Below are 21,080 nucleotides of genomic sequence, written 5' to 3' on the forward strand. Positions count from 1 at the left end.
AAGATAGGGTCACAACCACCCTGCGTCTAGGCAGAGATGGACCCAGGGCTGGGGTTCAGGGGAAAGTGGGAGAATATTCTTAGCTGAGACAATGGATCCAGAAAGGCTTCCTGGAGGAGGTGGTATTTGAGCTGGGTCGCTATAAGTTGAGGGATTGGAGACGAGGAGGGGGAGGAAGGCAGTGTTTCAGAAGAAGGAAACAGCATGAACAGATGGAGATAGGCCCCGCGAAGCATGAAGGGAATGGCAGCTGGCCTGGAACTGGCTTTTGGGCAGCAGGGCAGTAAGTGGCATAGCGGGGCCTTGAATGCCACCACGGGGCTTCTGGACGTTACTTGCAGGCTTGGTCCTCACCAGTGTGCTCCCTGTGGATACTCCCCTGCCCCGTACACATACACACAAATCAGATATTGTCTTGCACCCAGTGAGGTTGCAGGAGTCATTCGTACATTATCTTGTCTATTGTTTGCTTAGGTGAGGACGCTGGGTTAAGAACACAGCAGAAAAACAGATCAAAATTGGACCAGAACTGCTCAAAGTGCTATAACATAGCCAAGGCCTCAAATTGAAATGCCTACAGGGGCCGGGCAGGTGATGGAGAGGAGAGAAGTCAGCCTCGAGGGACAAGACAATAGTTCTAAATTGTACTGTGGCTGATGACACACTTAGCCTTTAAAGCACCGAGCAGCCCATCGGTCTGTTTCGATTGGCCCCATGTGTCATGAGGGCCTCAGCTCTTGCCTCTGATGGAGGGCTGGCTGGTGGGGTCTGGAGTGTGCCCTGTAGCCCACAGTGGGGGCACTGGAATTTGACAGTTGGTTGCTTCTCTTGAGTTCCTTGAAGGGTCCTTGCATTCAGATCTTTGTAGTGTAGACAACAGGAAGTAGGCTGAAGGCACAATGGCCTCCTGTCTCTGCAGGACCAAACTGAGGCCCAGAACCATCACTCGGCCGCCTCATAGCTGGTCATTGGCAGAGCCGGGGCTCAGCCCTGGTCTCCAGCTTGGTCTCACTGTGGCCCGCCCAGCACTGCCGTCCACAGCTCTCTGCGAGAAATGAAAATGAGACACATTCCACATTCTCTCCCTTGCTCTCACCTTCTCTCTTGGTTTTTCTCTTCTCTCTGTTTTTCTGAAGGCCTCCGTGGCTGGCCTGAGCTGGTAGGAGAAGAGGTTTTTCCCAGGAATGGATCGATGCTCTGTGTGCAGGCCGTCCAGGCTGACAGGGCTGACCTTTCCTGCATTTGTTCTGGTTTTCCTTTCCTTATTGGGAGCGCAGGAAGGTCTTGCTTTATAGAGAGGAAGGTTAAGAAGCCTCGGTCTCCAAGGGGGCCAGGCTGGGGTTGGGTGTGGTGAAGATAGAACAGCAGAGAATCTTAGCATTGAAAGCCCTTTAAGATCGGTTATTTAAATCTCTCCCACACACGCTGCTTTTTACAGATAAGAAAACTGAGGCTTGGTGAGGTGAAGGGACTTGATCTAGGTCACTCAGAGAGCTTTGACAGAGCCCCATAATCCTCTGTGTGTATATGTGTGTGGGTACATGTGTGTAATATATTACATAATGCGCTAATATAATATACATTATTTTATAATATGTAAATTATATATGATATATACTTTTATGTTATATATAATATCTACATTTGGAAGGCTGACTATGCCTGTGTGGGGTGCTATAGTTACGGTCCCTGTAGCCATAGGTAGCAACCCACCGGGTACCAACCCACCCCGAGCCAGGGCACATCATGCAGTTCTTCAAAACCATGGGAAGAAGCTGGAGAAATCTCATGGTCCCTTTCAAATCTTTTCTCCTTCTTCCTTCTCCTCTGCAAAGATTTTCTTCTAAAGCCCAGTTTCAATCCTTCAGAATAGAACTTGGCTGCGAAGTCACTTTGAAAGACTTTCCGTATGTTAATTACAGCCGGCCAAGGTCTCGAGCAGAGGTGGGAGCCCACCATCTGCAGATAGGGTCGGCCCCCAGTGCGCTCTGCAAATCCCCATCATCTGGCAGGTGTCGTTTTGGGTTAATTAAGAGCTACGCTGAGCCGGTTTACCTGTCACTTCTGAGAATTTTAGGAAGCTTCGACTTTCTTGCCATCTCTGAGCTTTTAGTGAAGGGGAAACTGAAAACATCTTTGATTCTGATGATCTTACCGCCCTGGGTTCTCCAGGATGGCTGCATGAAGTGCATTATTTCATGGCCCCCTGTAAAGTTTTTTTAAATCAGACCTTTCTATTTACCTCATTGGTGTTTACAGCTAGCTAGCATGTCGTTTGGGGGAAAACCACCATGTATCCTGAATTTCTTAAGCCTCTGCTTTTTTTCTGAGTCTCTGAGGAAAGAACATACATTCTTCAGTTTTATTTTGTTTAGTGTCTTTGGAAGGGCTTTTGATTTGCGGGTCAGGGGCCTCTGTCCACAATCGGGGTTCAGATTGTCAGTGCTAATCTTAGAGCTCTATGTACATGAGAGATGACTCGATCAGATCCCCAGAAAACTGGGTTCTCAGTTGGTCAAAAGCTCCCCTTCTCCAGCATGAGAGAACTTTCTCTCTCAGGGATGATAATAATGTTCGATATCTTGATTGAGGCTTGGGTTACACAGGTGTGCACATTTGTCAAAATGTAGCAATAGTACATTTAAGATTTGTGCATTTTCTTATGTATACATGTTGTATCAAAAGAAAAAACTTGTAAACAAATAATGAATTTCAGTTAATGTTATATATGCTGAAGTACTTAAGGGAAAATGTATCGATGCTTGCAATTTACTTTAAAATGCATAAAAAATAAGATGAATGAAAGGCTAAAAGGATAGAGAGATATATGATAATCAAGTATAATGATGGTAGAATTAGTAGTGAGTATACACGTGCTCACTATAAAATTCTTTCAGCTTCGCTGTGGATTTGAAAATTTGCAAACCTACCAGGGATGGGAAGGGTGGAAGGGGAGAACTCCCCACCTCAACAAACACACACTGGCCCAGCCCAGTGAAAGCCCTGGGCTGGAGTACAATGTCCCTGCCTGGCTGTGTGACCCAGGGAGGAGGGGAGGTTGACAAAAATGCTCTCTCGAGTTCCTCTCAGTCCTCATAATCTGGGACTACAAGTGATAGCACAGGTTGGTGAGGTTCGATGTAAGATAAACTGGTGGCGTGGAGGGTGGCGGGCCATTTTTACTTCCCATCAGTTCCGGAAAAGAGCATATTGCTTGAGGGGAGTGGTTGCCTGTCCTTCAGATGCCCAGTGAGAAGCTACCGGAGGCTGGCTTTTGTGGGTTTAGAGGCTCCACCATCACCCACGGGGGCGTTGTGCGATGGAGCACCACACCCTTGGAGAGGCTTTCTAACTATCGGTGTTCTTCCTCTCCTCATTTTTTTTTCTTTTTTTTCTCCAAGAGACTAAATACAGTTCCCAAGCAGCCCTCCCTTTCTGCCTTCCTGGCCTCGTGTGACTCCCTGTGCCTGGCCTCTGCCAAATCTCTTCCCCTTTTGGAGCCTCAGTTTACCTGTCTGTAAAACCAGAATGTGTCAAGTATGATGACCCCTCAGCTCTGACATTTCTGCAGCTCCTCAGTTTCCTCTTCTTCCCTCCCCAGGATCCTAGCAGAAGGATGAGGAAGAGCGAGGGCCATGATCAGAGGGTTTGGAGTGGGGGCAGGAATGGCTTAGTTTGTTTTCTCTACCATCAATGAGGAGAAGGCACCAAATCCTCACCACACAGGAGTGTGCAAAGGTCTTCTGTAACCGTGAAGTCGTTTGATCTTTTCCACCAGCGTAAGATGTAGAGACTTTCCTTCCCTCCATTTTATGATGAGGAAACTGAGGCTCAAGAAGTAAATTCACATGACCAAGGCCACCCAGGCTATAAGTGGCAGAGCCTGGCCTGGAGCCACTTTATGTTGTCTCCTCCAGGGCAGGCAGCTTTGGGCAGGAGTGGGGGGCTAGAGCACATGTGTGGGTGTGACCCTGATCATGAGCCTAAAAGAGGACTAGCCCGTTGCTTTTGGCCCCGTTGATGGCAGCTGAAGAGGGGTGAGTCCATCCCAAGTGTCCCGGAGTCCCATCATGAACCATCTGCCTGGTCTCACCTCCCTGCTTTTGCTCATTGTCCCCTCTGGCCCCATTACCCCTTTACCCAGTGCAAAGAATACCACAAATAGCTGCCTGGCTTCTCCTAGCACCCTGACATCAAGATAAGCTTGACTCAAACCCTCATTCCCCACCGTGTGGAAGAATCCCACGTCCTCCCTGAGATTCCTGTTATGTTTCCAGAGGAGGGTCATTCTAGCATGCTCACCTCTGGCTTAGGCTGCCTGACATTGCTGAATCCTTGGGCTCTATGACTTATACTGCTGTTGGACCACATTCTTTCATCTCAGCCCAGCTGGCCGCCCAGACGTGGCACTTAGTCACTCCTCTGATTTCTGTGCAGGGAGAAAACACCAACCTAGTTGTACAAGGCGTTCAAGTGTGTAGCAGGCTTTACTGAATATATGAGAGGTGGAGGGAAGGGAAGTTATAGTCATGATACAGATGACTTAGTGGAAAGAGGTGAGCGGCCCATGGTGTCCTCTGTGCTGGGAAGTCATAGGAGAAAGTGTTGATTGTGTGATATTTGTCTTAGGTCAGTTGGCTGCACCTCTGGGGGCCCTGACAATGAGCCAGAAGTTGGGACTTTCATTTTCTGCCCTGAGAATATCATTCCTATACTTGAGGGGTATCATTTTGTGTCTCTGGATGTTGCAGCTGTGTCGTCTCTCGGGCTCTGGTTCCCTCTTGCTTGGACTGTGGCAGCAGCCACTCGGCTGGTCTCCCTGACTGCAGGCTCACTTCCTCCAGCCTGTCCTCCAGCTTCTGGCACTCCCTAGGCTGAAGGCTTCCCTTGTCCCAGCCCTAATGATAGAAAAGCAGAATGTTCCTGCCCCACCCCACTCTGTTTGATGACTTGCCTCTGCTGGGGCCTCATGAACACGTGGCCACGTAAGGGTCATGCTCTAATCAGTCCACCCCAGATCTTTATTTGTGCCTGGGATGCCTTACCTCCCTCTGATTATCATATAAGCACCACACGCTAAGCGATTGTGCACTGGAGCTCCTCCTCTGATTATCAAAGTCCCGTCCATTCTGGCTCACATGCTCCCCTCACCCCAGAAATTGTCCCCAGTGCTTTCTCCAGACCTTCTCTTGGCTAGACAGAGATTCACCTTTCTTAAGCTGCTGTCATGGGATTTGAAGGAAAGAAGATGAGTGCTCCTTAGATGTCACAGTGGTGGTGAATTCAGCAGGGGAAACAAAGCAGTAGAATGGAGCCTCTAGACCTACAAAACCCAGCATCTGGTGGGACCCACAGAGCCCCTAAGGAGAGGGCCTCCTTTCCTGCACGGTCCCTGGGAAGTGAAGTTCAAGTTGAGCAGACAAGAAGGGCCTTGATCTATACAAATGGAAGACAGGGGCCCTGGGTGGGAAGGCAGTGTCCTAGGCAGAAAGCCCTGGGCTGGAGGACAGGAACCTGGCTTTGGAACCCCACCTTTCTGAGGCTCCATTTCCTCACATGTAAAATGCAGACGTTGCACCTGTCTTGTCAGCGTCACAGAATTGTCAGGAGAGTTAAATGGGATTCTGGATGCCCAATACTGGGTCATTGTCATTATGGCTGACATTTGCTAAGCATTCACTATGTGCCAGGCACTCTGTATTATTCATTCAGTCTTTACAATGACCACAGGTAATAGGATCTATTAATTGCCCCAACTTTACTGAGGAGGAAATTGAGGCACAGAGAGGTTGAGTGACCTGTTTAAGTTCACAGAGCTACAAAGAGACAGACCCAGGATTTGAACACAGGTCTTCTGGCACCAGAGCCCTTGCTTCCAGCCTCTGTGCCAAACTGAGGACCGTGGGGTTCAGTGGGCCTGAACTTGGGCGATTTGCTGCTTCCCAGCCAGTCATCTTTGTGGTCAAGCTAGTCCAGGCAGTTTCCTCGGCACTTCAGGGTCTGGACTCCTCATATTTCATGAGGTGAGGGCTCCCTACACTCAGCCAGCTTCTTGTGTGGCATGTTAGGTAATCAGATACCATCCCAGAATCCTCAGCAGAGCCTGGACCACCCTCATGCCCCAGAGACAGTCAAGCTCTCCTTGCCCAGAGTATATTCTCACAGGTTATCTCACAGGACAGGGCCCTGTTCTGAGGGTGCCCACCATGCCCTCACTCTTCACACACTAGGCAGGGTGGGTCCCTGGGGTTACATTTCTTCTACTGAGGAGCAGGATGGCATGGTGCATAGAACCTGGTTTGAATCCCAGATAAACTAATTCGAGTCCTCACATACAGCAGATGCTCAATCCACCCCTGGTTATTGAGACTGTTAGAAGTAGTAGAAGCTTTTCATCATCTGTGTCCCTGGTTGACTGAGGAGTTCCCATTCTTTCTTTCATTCATTCATTCAACAAATGGTTTTCAGTGCCTGCTAGATGCCAGGTCCTGTGCTAGACATTGGGATAGAGACAGGAATTCAACAGACAAAATTCCTTGCCCCCATGGAGCTTACATCCTTGTGGAGGAGGCAAAATTAACAAGATAAGCACCATAAACAAAATGCCGGATTGTGATTAGTTCTGTGGAGAAAAATAAAGCAGGAAAAGAAGAATGAGGTGGAAGACATTTCCATTTTAAATGCAATGGTCCAAAGACAACATCGGAACAAAGCCTAGAGGGAGGTGAGGGAGAGAGCCATGTGGGCAACTGTGCAAGAGCTTGGTGTTAGCCACGGAGTCAGGCAAGCTGCTGTCACGCTGGGGGCGGGGCGGAACACAGAGACCGAGGGGAGTCAGACTTGTACCTGCAGGGCAGACACTCCTGTGTCACAGGAGCTTCCATGCAAGTCAGGGCGAAGCCAGTGCTGTGGGACGCTGCACCTGAGGAAAGGAGGTGTCTGAGTGGGGTTCCAGAAGGCCAGGCAGGTGGGATGGGGGTGGAGGATAGTGGGCAACACTGACCCGGGTACATCTTCTAAAGGAGTTGGAGCTATTTATAGCCCTTTGCCAATTCTGGGACAAGGTGGAGGATGTTGGATGGATAACATGGACGCAATTAACTAATTAACTTCAACTGGATGGACCCGAGACTTGCACTTTTAAGGGACTAAAGTTCAGGCAGGTTTCCTAGAAGAGGTGGCCTTGGAGCTGGGCCTAGCTGACAGGCGCAGTGTGGCTAGATGAAGATGGAGAGGTGGCCTCTGCCTGTGTAGCCGGATGCCCTGGGCCCAGGTGCAGCGCTGTCAGGAAGTGCCTCTGATGGGGCAGCTTCACTGACGCCTGGAGGCTGGATGAAAGGGTGGTTGTCCCCCTTCTTCAGGCAGCTCAGTCTCTGCTCCCCTGCCCTGCCCCCGAGGAGGAGGAGGAGGTGCCGTGGCGCTGATGGATATGCCGAGGCTGGGCTGCTGCGCCCAGCACTGTCACCGTGCTTTCCCCACGTACACCGGAACCTGACACCCTGACCACTGAGGCATAAAAAACAGAGAATTGGAAGTATCAGCCTGTCAGGCTGGGAGTGGCCCCCAGAGAGGCCTGGGGAGGAGTGCACGTGTGTGTGTGCATGCGCGTGCGCTCTGCCTGTGCTTGCCTGTGGAGTAGGGAGGTGGAGAAGAGGCCGACTGGGCCCAGGGGTTGAGAGCAGCTGGCCCCTCAGGCCTGCTCTATTGTTCCGGCCACACCTGGCCAAGCCCCGTGGGCCCTCCATTTGGCCCTAGGTTGCTAGGGGCAGAGCAGTGTTCTCATCCTGACATCTGGCTGGTCCCTTCGGGGGACTCCTGCCCTCTGGCCCTTTGGCATCCTTAAGAAGAATCTGGGAAGCTTGTTTGAGCTGAGGGTGGTCCCATGGGCTGTGTAACTCCCGCCATCACTGCCAGGGAGGGGCCCACGTGCTTTTTAAGCCACTCAGCAGGCAGCTGCTGACATAACCTGTGCCAGGCACTGGGAGACTCTGTAATGAGTCAGGCCGAAACCCTGTGCTCTGTAATGAGTCAGGCCCAAACCAGCCATAGGGAGGACATAGCAAGTTTGTAAGGGAAAGAATTTTGAACTCCCTTCTTTATGACTGGCTGGTGGTAAAGAGGCTCTCCTGGAGCCAGAAGTGAGAGCACAGGGAAGTGCCAAACGCAAACATCACTGCTCCATGAGCAGCTGGACAAGAGGTAACCGTCCTCAAGTTTCACCATGCCTCCCCACCTGGCACAGCTGCAGTTTCTACCCGAGCACAGCTGCCCCTTCCTGAATGCCTAGAAGGCCCCCACCCATTCCCTCTTCTGCGCTCCTCTAGACCTTTGGCTTGTCCCTTCATCTCAGCAAAGTACCATCTGCCTCCTCCTGAAAGAGGGCCTGATTTTGTGTCTCATCTTTTCCATTGTCTGCGGCCTGGGAGTAGCCACCTCTGCATTCTCAGCAGAGGATCAGATTAGAGTTGAGGTCACCTTTGGCTTCTCGGTCCAGAGCCACTCAGGAAATGCATGGGAAGTGGAACTAAATCTCACTGGGGTCCTGGAGTGGCTTCAGGAAAGGCTGAGAACCAGGCAGTCTGGAGCTTTGAACTTGGGTGAGTGTATTGAGGCCATTTTGTGAGAGACTCTTGGCATCAGTCTCCTCACCTGCAGAATGGGCCAATAATCCCAGGGAACACTTGGTATGTGGTAGTTCCATGTGAGGGGCTGGTATTTACTTCCGCTAATAAGAAAAAGGTTATGGGGGAAATCTAGACAATGCCAGTGACAGTCGTTCACTTAATAAGGGTGTAGACTAGACTTGCTTTATTGGTTACAAAAGTACCTGCAGTTTATGTAAGAGGCAAATGCCATTGGCATTTTCAAACCTGCTTTGACATTTGGTTCCTGTTTCTCTTCCGCCCACCCCATGCAGGAAGTGAGTTTTCTGGGAGCCCCTACAGCCACCCTCAGTATCCCTCCTACAACGACTCCTGGAGGTTCCCCAACCCGGGGCTGCTTGGTGAGTACTGGAGAAGACCCTGCAGGGCCCTGGGCCATCGGCTGCCCCCTCTGGCCCCCTCGGTGGGCCAGGGTCCCTCGATAGCCTGAGACCCGGTCTCTGAGGTGGGGTGGGAAGCTTGCCCCAGATACATGCAATATGGGAGTTGTTCTGGGGCCTTAGGACAGTAAACATCACTCCAGGCCTGCGTGGGCCCTTCTCCCTTCCCCTCATGGTGGATAAGGGGAAATGGCACAAAAGGGGAACAAAGACAAAAAGGGCCCTGAGGCAGAAAGAGGAAGGTGGGGAAAGTGCCTGCCCAAGAGTAACTTATATTTCTTAAGACTCATTGAATATTCAGATGAGAAACCTCTAAATAAGAGGCAGAAAAGAGGCCAACTCAGATTGATTGGTAGTGGCTACCTATCTTCGTAAGTGCTCTGAGGCCTGTTGATTGATTAGCGATATCTGCCATGGACATCACCACAGCCAGCTCCATTGGAAACTGGTTTGCCCTGTGGCTGAAGGCCTGCTAAGGCATGCCACTGAGCTCATTTGGTGCCCAACCTTTCTTTGCCCAGGCCTCAGACTGGCAGATTGTCCACGCCTGGGGCCAGCTTGGTCAATGAACGTTATCTAGATATTTGGGCCAACCAAAAGACCAAGCAGGGCTACCTCAGCCCTCAAAAGGCCAAGGAGAGCCTTTCGTCTTATTGAAATGAACTTATAGAAACCAGTGTGCCAGCTGAAGACTCTGGATCCTGAAGCAAGAGCCTAGGGCTGTAGATGTCACTCACTACCTGGGACTAGAGCCAGCCAATCAGCTTGCAGACGGAACTCTGATCCCTCCTCGAAGCAGTTAGCTAGAGAATTCCCTTAAAGGCCAGACACACAAGGGCCTCTGAGACTATCCAGGTTTGTCTCTCCAGCTTAACAGGGCCTGCTTAAGTAAGAACCTGTTAATTCCCTAGATCCTGAATTATTTTAGGACTGAGAACCATAGGCTTCATCAGAAAAGCAAGAACCTGGTGTCTTCAAACTCAGCAGGAGTGTTTACGCTCAAGCAGCCCTGGTTGTGTGGCTAGGTGTTGTTCCTGGCTGTGTGTCCCACTCCTGTCTCTTTGGTCCTTCCAGAGATTCTGCAACCCACAGGGTATATGGCACCAAGGGGGCCTGGGCCAAGCTGTGGGAAGGGTTTCTAGTGATGAGGATGCGACCCCAAGGAAGCCATGTTGACCTAGGACTTCCTCATATGGCTGTGCACTGCCCAAGGGGATAAACGGGGCTGAAGTCCAGCCCATGTATGGCACAAAGCTCTGAACCCTGGCACAGGGCTACGGCTGCCCAGAGTGAGCATTTTTTTCTAATTCTCTTGAGGTGTCCCATAGGCTCATTGCCTGGGAGATCAAGAGGCAAAGAACGGCAGAGAACTGTGCAAGAAGCTACTCAGGAAGCTGTGGCAAAGGGATGGAGTAGGAGGTGGTTGGTCTATGGGGCCACAGATGGAGGACCTTGAATGCCAGACTGAGAAGTCTGGACCGATTGTGTGGGCAGTTAGGAGCCCAAGGGCATGGCGAGGGAGGGTGGGACTAGACCATATCTGAGGCTTTTGCTGCTCAAGCTGGAGTGAGATCCAGTTCATATCCTCAATCACTAGATGTGGGCTGTGTGCCTCGTGTGGCTGTGTCTCCAGGGAGCTCACAGCCTGGGGTGAGGGAGCTTTGAGGAAGTGTGTCTGTGCTGCGAGGTGCCCAGTGCCTTGAGGGGGGCCGGAGCCAGTGTGGAGAGGAGAAAGAAGGATCAAAACTCTGTTCCTCTAAATGAGCACTTGCTAATTATGCAAGGTCTAGGCAAAACCCTTCATGTGTGTTATCTTATTTTATCCTTTTAACAGCCCTAGGGGGCAGCATACTATTACCTCCACTATACAGACGAAGAAAGTGAGACTCAGAAAGGTTAATAACTTATCTGAGGTCACATGGCATGCAGATGGCAGAATGAGGAACCAAACTCAGGTCACCTTGATTCCAGAGCCTATATTCATAACTAGTGTGACGTGGTGCTCTTAATTCCCCGACCAATTCAGTCTGAACTACAGCCAGAAAGAGAGGCCTCATCCCTCCACAGGAACAAGCCTTGAGAGTTCTAAATACTCAGATCATGTATGTGACGAGAACAGCTGTGGTCTGTTTTTGAAAGCCAGGTTATTGTATTTAACTGTCAGGCTTTCAGTTGCAAGCAACAGAATCCACTCTGGCTGGTTTAAGCAGAAAACAAATTTATTAAGGGAGTTGTGGGGTGGGGCTCCCAGAATCTCTGGGAGGACCAAGGAGACAGGAGTGGGGCACACAGCCAGGAGCCACACCTAGCCATACCACCAGGGCTGCTTGAACATAAACACTCCTGCTGTTGCTAGTTGGCACCCCCAAGAAGCATGCTCTATGCTGCTGCTTCAGCCGGGTGCTTGAGAGCCCTGCGCTACCACCACCCAGAGCTGGATGCCTTTGCTACCCACTCCCAACAGATGGAGTCTCTCAGCCCACCTCCTCAAGTTGCTCCCTTCCCAATCAAGGTCATATGCAAGAGAGTCTAATTGGCAGAGCCCAGGTGAAACACCTGTGCCCTAGCAGCAAGGGAAGCTGGGAGAATGAGTTCTGACTTCCCCCTCAAAGAGATAGGCCTCATCCTACAGGAAACAAGAAAAGTTTAAACAATGCTGGGCAGTTGCAAACATGAGGAGTGGCCCCTGTGCTGCCCAAGTCTATAACTTGGGGAATCACAGCCAGGTCATCAACCAATCTGGGCCTCAATTACCTCAGGTGTAGAACAAGGATAATCGCCCCTGGCAGCTTTATTCAAGCAGGAGCTGAACACGATGCTGTCTTGAGGCCCACTTTCCTGAAGATGAGTGAGATGCCAGGCTCACTCTATCATCGTCTTGCAAATAAGTTTCAGGCCCTTTCACATCTACCAGCCTGTCCTTCCCACAGAATGTCTTCAGGGTTTTAGCTGGATGAGTGCCATGGAGCAGAAGTAGATTGATTTCTGCTGTCTGGGGAGGGTGCCAGGGTGTGGAAGCCCACCCTGAGGCTCCTTGGTATTCCTACTAGATCACTGGGAGCTGTGGAAACAGATGAGACCCTCCACATGCACATTCCCAGGTGCTCACGCCCTCATAGACACTGCCCAGCTCTCGGCTGGCCTGGCTGAAACCTCCTTCACATAAACATCACCTAAGTAAGGATGGGCAATGCCACCTAAGGAAGCTGCACGCTCACTTTTCAGGGGAATTTCTCTCCCCGCTGAGCCTCCTCTCCAGGAGCTGTCTGCCCAGTCAGAGGGGTGGTGACCCAGCATGCTTAGTAGGGGAGGAGGGGGTGGGTGCAGAGGGGCAGGAAGGGAAGGAGGCAGGAAGAAAGGCAGCAGTGGTCAGTTAGGATTAGAATGGGACTGCCTGTGGCTGCTGTAAAGGGATTAGAGAGCGAGTGGGAGCCCCGAATGACTGTGTCAAGAAGTAAATTGATGATAATGTGAATTAGAGAAGAAAAATGACAGAAGAAAGGACAAGTTTATTCTAGATGGAGGTTTAATGGGCACCAGGAAGACAGAGTGCTCTGTGAAGTGATGTTTTCATTTCTCACAGTAAATGCAAGCGTTTTTGATTTTGCTGTGGAGACTTCATGCTGAGGCCGCTGGACAGCCTGGCCAAGAGATTAGGCTTTGAGAAGAGAGTGAGCCAGAGCTGAGGGTGAGAGGTGGTCGGTGGGTGGGCGACTTGGAGAGCCAAGTCAGGGTCCTCTGAGGAAGCTTATTTCCATTTCCCATTCCTTGAAGCCCATTTGTGAGAGCAGCCCCTATGGTTTTCTTGCTCCTGTGCCATGCCCAGGCCTGCAGAGATGGCATGCGCGCGCGCACACACACACACACACTCTCTCTCTCTCTCACCTGGGTACCTCTGAAGGCATGACACAGGGCTGGCATTACAGATGCTGTGTGGGTGACTGTTCCTACACCGTCCTCATCCCACAGAAGAGAGAAGGCAGACATTGACAATGTCTCTGAGTCAAGGCTCTGACTAGGGAGGTGACGGGGTAGCAAAAAAATCCATCTCTGAAAATACTTAGGCATGACGTGGGAACAGCACAGCAAGGCATTGCCTGCTCCTCCACTGTCATTGCTGCCTGAGCCATACTGCCTCCCTGGGGGTCCGGGGGAGAGAGCAGTATATCTGCTCACTGGGGCTGGGTTTGGAGGGGCAGTGGCACATGCTACAGTGCCTCCCTGAATCTCGCCTCTTGATTACATACTAGCTATATGACCTTAGGCAGGCCACTCAGTCTCTTTGCGCCTCAGTTTCCTCCTCTGCTAAATAAGGACAATACTCGTTCCTACCTGATAGAATTGTTGTGGAAATGAAAACAGTTCGTGAATATCAAGTGCTTAGAAAAGCACTCTCATATCCTTATGTCATGGTGCCCTCATAAAGCCTTTACTGTGGTCCCTTTTACAGCGGAGAAAACTGAGGTTCAGGGGAATAAAGCTACTTGTTCAAGGTCACTCAGCCAAGAGTGATGGAGCCTGACTGGCATTCTCCAGGTCTTGATGCCCAGTTATGGTCTCTGGAATAATTGCCAGTATTGGTTTGGATTTGGGTGAGATTTCAGAATCAGCGAGTTAGCCTCCCCTGGGGAATTAAGAAGCTGGCTATTCCCACCCAAGCAGGCACATGGTCTACAATGGCTCACAGGGCCCTAGCTGCTGTGTGCTTGGATAAGCACGGTCCTCCAGCCTCGGTCGAGTGTACAGGCTGTGAACTGTGTCTGGTGGGAAGAGTCCCAAGCCAGGGCCAGACAACCTGAATTCCAGGCCAGGCTCTAGCACTGAGAAGCTCTATGGCTTTGAGCACATGACATTAGTTTGTTGAGCCTCAGTTTTCCTACCTGTAAAAGAAGAAGATGGCCTAGCATCTCTAACCTCTGTAGTTCTAAAAATCTGCCGGTCACCTGGAGCCCCTTCATACTCTTTCATCTGTAGGGAGGAGTTTGAGCACAAGGCAGGCTCTTGGAGGCCCCATCCAAAGTGCCTCGTCAAATAAAGCAGCCCAGAGACAGCGGGAGGAGCCCAGCGTGGGTACAGGGCCCTCACTCTGGCCCCGTCCGGAAGTTAGAGCAGGCAGGCTCCACCCAGCCTGACCCACCTCCTCCAGAAAGCCTGCCAGCATAAGCTTGTGTTCCCGAGCTCTTTTCTCAGAGCTCCAATCCCCTTCCTGCCTCTGACCATTGGCCTCAAGTATGAGGCTGCGGGCACAGAGTCGCCCTCCAACCGCCATGCCCTCTTCTCTGTCTTCCAGGCTCCCCGTACTATTACAGCGCTGCTGCCCGAGGAGCTGCCCCGCCGGCAGCCGCCACTGCCTACGACCGTCACTGACCCTTGGAGCCAGGCAGATGCCAAGCACTTATGACACATATCACTGAGGGCGATAGCCTCCCAGCCCCCTCCAAAGACAACCAGAGGGGCCCAACGAGATCATCCCCCAGCCGCTCCCCGCACTCACCTGAAACTTCATCCCTCCCTTTTCCTGCCAGGGCCTCTGGGGTTCTGTGGTAGGGCTGCTAGACTTCTGGACACCTATCCATTTCTGAGAGTCAATCGATGCGCTCCTCCCCACTGTGACGGAGTGTCCACAAACCAAAAGACTGTTCTGCAGACAACTGCAGCCCCAGCCCAGCCTGCCAGTCCCCCAGTTGTCTTTCCTGCCCCAGGCCCGGAAGGAGAGCTTGCTATCGTCACTTCTACAACACCCGTGTAAATACCTTTTTGCTTTTTTATGGTCCTGAGGTCCACCTGAGCAGACCGCCCACCTGTTATGTGTTCAGCACTTCCAATGTGTCCCAGGATGTCTTAGACCTGTGTGCAGAGGGTCCCCTCTGCCCTGGGTGCCCCCAAAGAGTGAGCTTGAGGTTACTTGTGAGACTGAGGGTGCCTACCTCGGGGCTCCAGCCTCCTGCTCATTGCTATTTCTTTAATGTCTTGACTAGGAGTCTCACTGGGCTGGTTATGCTCCAAGCCTCCACCCTTGAGACTCCTCCTCAAGAGAAACATGCTTTGGGAAGATACCCTGGCTTCTTGCCTCCATTTCCCTGGGCTGAATACAGTGCGAACAGCTTTCTTCCATATATCGAAGGACTCAAAGAACTGTCTGGGAGATCCCTCAGCTACTGTTCTAAAGCAAGGTGCCGTCTGAGATGCTGATTGCATGGTGGACTTTGAATGTCAGGGCTGGATGGGACCCAGGAGATCACGGTTCAAGGTGGGGCCTGAGGCTCTCTTGACCACCACCCCCCCCAGCCCCTGGAACCGCTCACCTAAACTGGGATGTGTTTCTGAGGTGTTCCCAGGCTCTAATCACTTTGGATACCCACCATAGACACTGCCCCCTCCTCCAGGATCCCAACAAATGGATTCTGGGCAAGCCTGTCCCTGCCGTGTAGACAGTGATTAACAAAGAGGACTTTGCCCGCACTGAAGACCACACACATCTGCAGCAGTCAGCTAGAACTTCCCGATCGGCCCTTCCCTGTCCTTGTGGAGCCTAGCATGCAGCTGGGAATGAAGGTACCTGGATGGGCGAAGATGCCTAACTTTGCATAGTGGGTATTCGCCTGTTGACACAAAGGGCCATGATGGTCAGGGCCTCGGGAGCTTGGAGGAGTTGGAGAAATCACTGTGGGCTGGAGTGGTCAGAAAAAGGAGTCTGGGAGAATTTGGGGCACAGAGAAAGGCCTCCTGGGAGAGGGGCAGGGCAGGCAGTGAGGAACAGGTGGCAAACTGGGAGTGGTCTTGAGATGGGGGTGCCGGGGGCCACCATCTCTTTGCCTGGGGCCTCAATTCCATGCATAGTCTGTCTCTCTTGCCAACTCACAACAGCCAGGTAGAGGCTCTGTCCAAATCTTGGCTGAATTATAGCAATGACAGTGGACTTTGCCATCTCATATGACAGTGTCTCTGACGTCTGCATGTCACCATGTTGGCAGAGAGCTGGGGCAGAGAGAGCCCACACTTGAGATTATTGGCCCTGAGAGGTCTTGTCCTGGCTATACCTCTGCCTTGTTATAGGACCTCAGACAAGATCCTTCACTTCTCTGAGCCTCGCTTGCCTTGGTACAGCATGGTCACCCGCAGAGTCACCTGGCAGCTCTCTCCTTCCTTCCTCACTCCCAGGAAGCTGGGGCAGGCCCTCCACTGCTGAGCAAGCATGTAGGGGCGGGCACCTGAGTCCCGCTAATATTCGGACCAACAGGGAAACAGGAGCGCCCAAAGAGGTGGGGATGAGCCTTGACGAAGACCTAGTCCAGTTCCCCTCAATGGAAACTGTAGTCCAGCTGAGGGAAACCCAGGACCACACAGGGAGACAGAGTAGACCTCTGGCCACCACCAAGTGTTTCCTCCCCAACACCTCTGCAAGGTGGTGGGACAAAAGAGGAAACTGAGGCTCAGCAAGGAAGAGTCCTAGAGTCCCCAGGCAGTGACTGGCCGAGATGGGGCTGGGACTCGGCTTCTAAGCCCTGGCACATGGTAGAACTCTCACCCCTGGGGAGAAGCAGACAGTGAGGGCAGCAGGAGATGGTTCTCAGCCCACTGCCCCAGACGGGATGTCCTGGGGCTGTTAGAACTGCTGAAGAAGCCCATTCACCCAGAGTGGGGGTGGAACTGGTAAGCACACCCACCCCCTGGAACCTGCTGTGCAAAGAAGGGAGGTAGCTGAAGCCAGAGCCCACTTCTGGGAGCCAGGACTGGCTCCAGCCCCCAGCTGCCAGGCAAGGCAGGAGAAGGTATATGATCTGGCCCCTTGCTCCCTTCTTCAGGAAGTTGTGAGTGGATTTGGGAGTCTGCAGCACAGGCCTCTTGGCCTCTTGCACCCACATCCTTGGATCCTGATCCCTCCTGTGGTCTCAGGCTGTTGGAGGAGGTCTACCTTCCCTGAACTGGCTGCCGAAGGCACATATCATCCTTCCTCAGTAAAGCCTACATGGGCCCATGTTTGCCCCTCAGCTCATTCTGTTTCTTCTCAGCCCTGTGATGAGCTCCCTCCATGCCTTTCCTCTCTCCCCTGAGGCTCTGCTGGTCCTCAGAATGCATTTGTATTTATTAGACAGCCACTCGATTACTGGGCTGCCAGGCAGAAGCACAAGAGCACTCGATGCACATGCACGTTCTCACACTCGTACCTCCTCTCACCCGCCGAGTTCCCGTGCTGCTTGGCAAAGCTGCCTGGGAGCTTGGAGAGGAAGGTGCCACAGGACACCAGCCCCTGATGCCAGAGAATTCTGAATGGAAAACACAAGGCCAGGGCTTTCACCAGCATCGCAGGCAGGAGGCTCAGGGTGTTCCTCCATGGGCCTTCAGTCCTGTGTTCTAGCTCTGACTTTTTGAAAAGGACTTTATGGATTTTATGAAAAAATTTTATACCATTAGTCTAGCTCCAACCTAGAAAAACTCGATGACATATCAAAGCCAACATCCCTTCCTCAAGTCGCCTTGGTTACAGTTAGCCCTTTCATAACTGATGTGTGTACAGTGCTTTGCAATCCTTGACCATCCCCTGGGACAGTTGCAGTTCCTGTTTTACAGATGGGAAAATTGAGAGTTGGGGCTCACGGGGCAAGATAGAGAGGAAGCGAATTGTTAGACAGTAGATCTCTGAGCCCCATTCTCTCTCCACAGAATCATGCTCCTGTCATGGGAGAGGATGGCTTAGAGACACCTTTTAACCCCCTGAAAAACTCCCAGACTCACAAGAAGGAAAGAAAGAACAGGAGCCAGAGGCTGGCCTGACAGAGAGGCCTGAAAGTTGGTGGCTTTGCTGGTCCAACTTGATTCTCGTTAATGTGGAAACCTGCAAAGTCTTTGCCCAGATTCACGCCAATGCTTCTGTCTCATCCAAACTCTGTTCCTGCTGTGCCCTGAGGCTCAGAGGGGATTGGAGCTCGTCCAGCCCACACCACAAACCCTGACAAGGCCTGAAGGTGGGCCCAGCTCTTGACTCCCAGGGTCTAGGGCTCCAGTGTCATAAGATATCCCCTCGCTCTTTTCTTTATCCTTCCTGCTGTGGATCAGACTCTAGGCCTGGCTTTGACAATATTTAGGAGTCTCTGAGCAAGGCCATCGGGGCCATCGGGGTGCCCACAGGTTTAGGAAACACAGATCACAATCTCAAGAGCCCTGAACTAACTGCTTCCCGGGCCAGGCAGGTGAGGTAACCCTGCTACCTGGTTGGGGCACAAGGCAGCATGGGTGATGGGACCCGAGACCCAAAGAGTGCTTACTCCCTCCAATAGCATTCACGTGTGAAAGCTTTTAAAATGCTCTATCAGCCAAAAAATATGCCTATGGCCACTAGCCACCAGCGCGTGACCCCCCAGTCCTTGTCCAGTGCCCCCTTTCTTCTTTGCCTCCTTGCTTTTCATTGCAGTTTTGGGGGAGATAGGAGCCCAGATGGATGAGCTTCAGATTGTCCAGCCCCTGGTCCCTGCTCCGCTCTCTTGCCATCCTGGGCTCTTGCAGACTGTTTTGGCTTTGAAGGTAGGAGAGTTTGAATGTCAGAGGTGGGGGATGGGGGACTCTTGACATTGAGGGTAGATCAGTGCTGCTGAGGCCTTTCACATGTGCAGGGAAAAGCCCCAGATGTGACCACAGGGCACTGAGGGGTGAAATCCCTTTATGAGAAGTCACATCCCCAGAGCAACTTCCCTGCCTTTGGCAGTCTCTGGCATCAGCCACCCGCTTCTGGGTGACATTTCAGATAGAATTTAGCTCCAAGACATAAGGAGCAAATCTTAAAAACAAACCAAGCACTCCTGACAAATACCTGGAAACAAGATATGTCTGAGACTGTGCTGCCCTGAGGGTAGAGAAAAATCCAGGTGCAGGGATAGACCAGGCCCAGGCTGGAGTAGGCGGATCCCACCACACCCGGGTGGCCCTGCTGAGAGGGCAGCTCTGCAGCCTTGGCCTGGTCTCCCATCTGGGAGCCTGCCTCTGATGGTTTCCAGGCACGCGCACCAGCACTCCTGGAGAATTTATTCCTTTAGTTCTTTTGGCCTCAGAGAGGTCCAAGGCAAGTGCATTTCTTAAAAGGTAACAAAGTACTTTATTGGAAAGTTGGACAGTCAGGCCATGACTCCTAGCTGGCAGTCTGCCCCACCTCCTGGCAGCCCCTTCAGCTCCTTGTCCCCTGATGTCCCCATACCTCAGGATTCCCTCTTGCATATTCATGGTGGAACCAGAGTGTTGATCCGCACTTCCCCACTGTCAGCTCACGGCTGTGCCTCCAAAGTGGCGGCCAGGTCCCCAGGGGCTGTGGCAGAGGACTAAAAGCAAGTCCCTGGCCGGCCTGATCTCCTGATGAGGGGGCTATGCTTCTACCACACAGCTGCTTACAGCCTTCCTTTCATCCGCTGTAATCCTCAGTAGTGGGGTCCTCCTGCTCCTGGAATCCCCCAGAATCAAAGGGGACCTCAGAGTTCTAGAGTTTCAGTTCATGTGTTCTGAAGGGTCCCGTTTAGCCCATCTCTGAGTCGGAAGGAAACATTACCACCATTCAGTGAGTCTAGATATTCTTCTTCCCATATCTTAGATTCCTGAGCGGTTCAAGGATAAAACGCAGCTGTTTATTTATTGAAAGAATCTTGACGAATTCTAAAGTGGAGTTGGTCTCAGGTAGTGTGTTGGCCTGTGGGCAGGAGAGCGCAAGCAGGAATCTGCCCTCCACTTTGGGCAGCTCTGAGCATGGTGCCGGGAGGGCAGTATGGGGAACACCAGTGGGGGGCGACTTGGGTTTATGAGCCCCCTCTCCAACGCTGAGGCCTGGCTGGAGAAGGCTAAGCTATAGTCCTACCCACTCCAACCCCCGGGCCCACCCCATCCTGTGACTATAGCCACCGGGCCACCCTTATCCCCAAAATCACTATGTTTGTGGCCACGCCCCTCATCGTCTCCAAAAGCACCATTAAGAGCAAGTGATTTTGGATGACGAGTTTTGATTTACAAATGGTGCACTTCCCTTGGAGTAGAACAGAAAGGAAACCATGTAATGGCTCCCTTACTTTTAAGCATGAATACATTTTAATGAAACTATTTTATTGTATTTGAGGAAATGGAGAGTTGAACATTCCAACCAATCAATAGCCAATTAATTGCTATAAAGCTAAAAAGAAAATAAATAAGTCCTGAGTCTATTTGAAACATGCCGCGAAGCTCCGAGACTCCAGATCTGGCCTTCCCCTCCACACGTGTGCATGAGAGTATGTATACACACATGTGCACACACCCACACCTCAGATGTACTTGAAACTCAGAGAAAGCGCTGAGTCTCCTCATGCCAGTTCTTGCCTGCTCTCCTTGCCTTTGGTCAGAGAAGGTGAGCAGACCTGGCAGCAGCCTGTCCTGGGGTTCAGGAAGAGGCAGGCCCGTACTCTGGCCCCAAGCCGCCAGCGCAGTGTGGGGTAGTGGACTCTGAGGGCCCTACTTCTTGACCTCAGCTGCTTGGCCTCCAAGTTTAAGTTGAGGGTGGAAATCTGACTCGGGTTTTACCCTGACTCTTGCTGGAAGATGCTGCCCTGGTTTTTCACCCTCTAGTGGCCTTTGGACATTGAGTATTTGTAGAAACGCAGATTTCATTGCAAATGGAACTCTTTGCCAGGAAGACACGTGGATTTTGCTTTTCATTCTTTGAGACAGTTGACTTTGTCTTAGGGACTGAACTTCCAGCATCAAAGAACTACATATCTACTATATCCGCCAAAGTTTGTGATGCCTGCATAGACGCTTACTTGTAAAAAAGTACAAAAAACCAACAACAAAAAAAAACACAATTGAATTGCCTTTGAAAGTGGGAGATGATCTGTCTCCAGCAGTTTGAAAAAAAATTGCTTCTTAAAAATGTGTATGTTTTGTATTCTTTTTTTTCTAGTAGAAATAACTGACTGGAAATATTGGTGTTTTTTTTCCTTAGTGATGTGTGTTGATTTGTGTGTAATAATATTTGAATGTAATTACAGCAGTGCCAATTTGCCAAAGATATTGGACATATTTTTCT

General features: G+C 51.4%; 1 protein-coding gene across 9 annotated transcripts in view; it reads left to right on the forward strand.

The window, feature by feature from the left end:
- PAX5 (paired box 5) overlaps window positions 1-20,824 on the forward strand; it is a 175,008-nt gene extending 154,184 nt beyond the window's left edge. For all 9 annotated transcript variants that reach the window (XM_039856632.1, XM_039856641.1, XM_039856647.1 and 6 more), the window contains 2 exons: window positions 8,918-9,004; window positions 14,334-20,824. In XM_039856632.1, the coding sequence (XP_039712566.1) occupies window positions 8,918-9,004; window positions 14,334-14,410 (164 nt within the window). In that variant the 3' untranslated portion in view covers window positions 14,411-20,824. The remainder of the gene's footprint in view (window positions 1-8,917; window positions 9,005-14,333) is intronic.
- Window positions 20,825-21,080: the final 256 nt, after the last annotated feature.

Source organism: Pteropus medius, unplaced genomic scaffold (assembly GCF_902729225.1).
Source record: "Pteropus medius unplaced genomic scaffold, Ma_sr-lr_union100, whole genome shotgun sequence".
NCBI lineage: Eukaryota > Metazoa > Chordata > Mammalia > Chiroptera > Pteropodidae > Pteropus > Pteropus medius.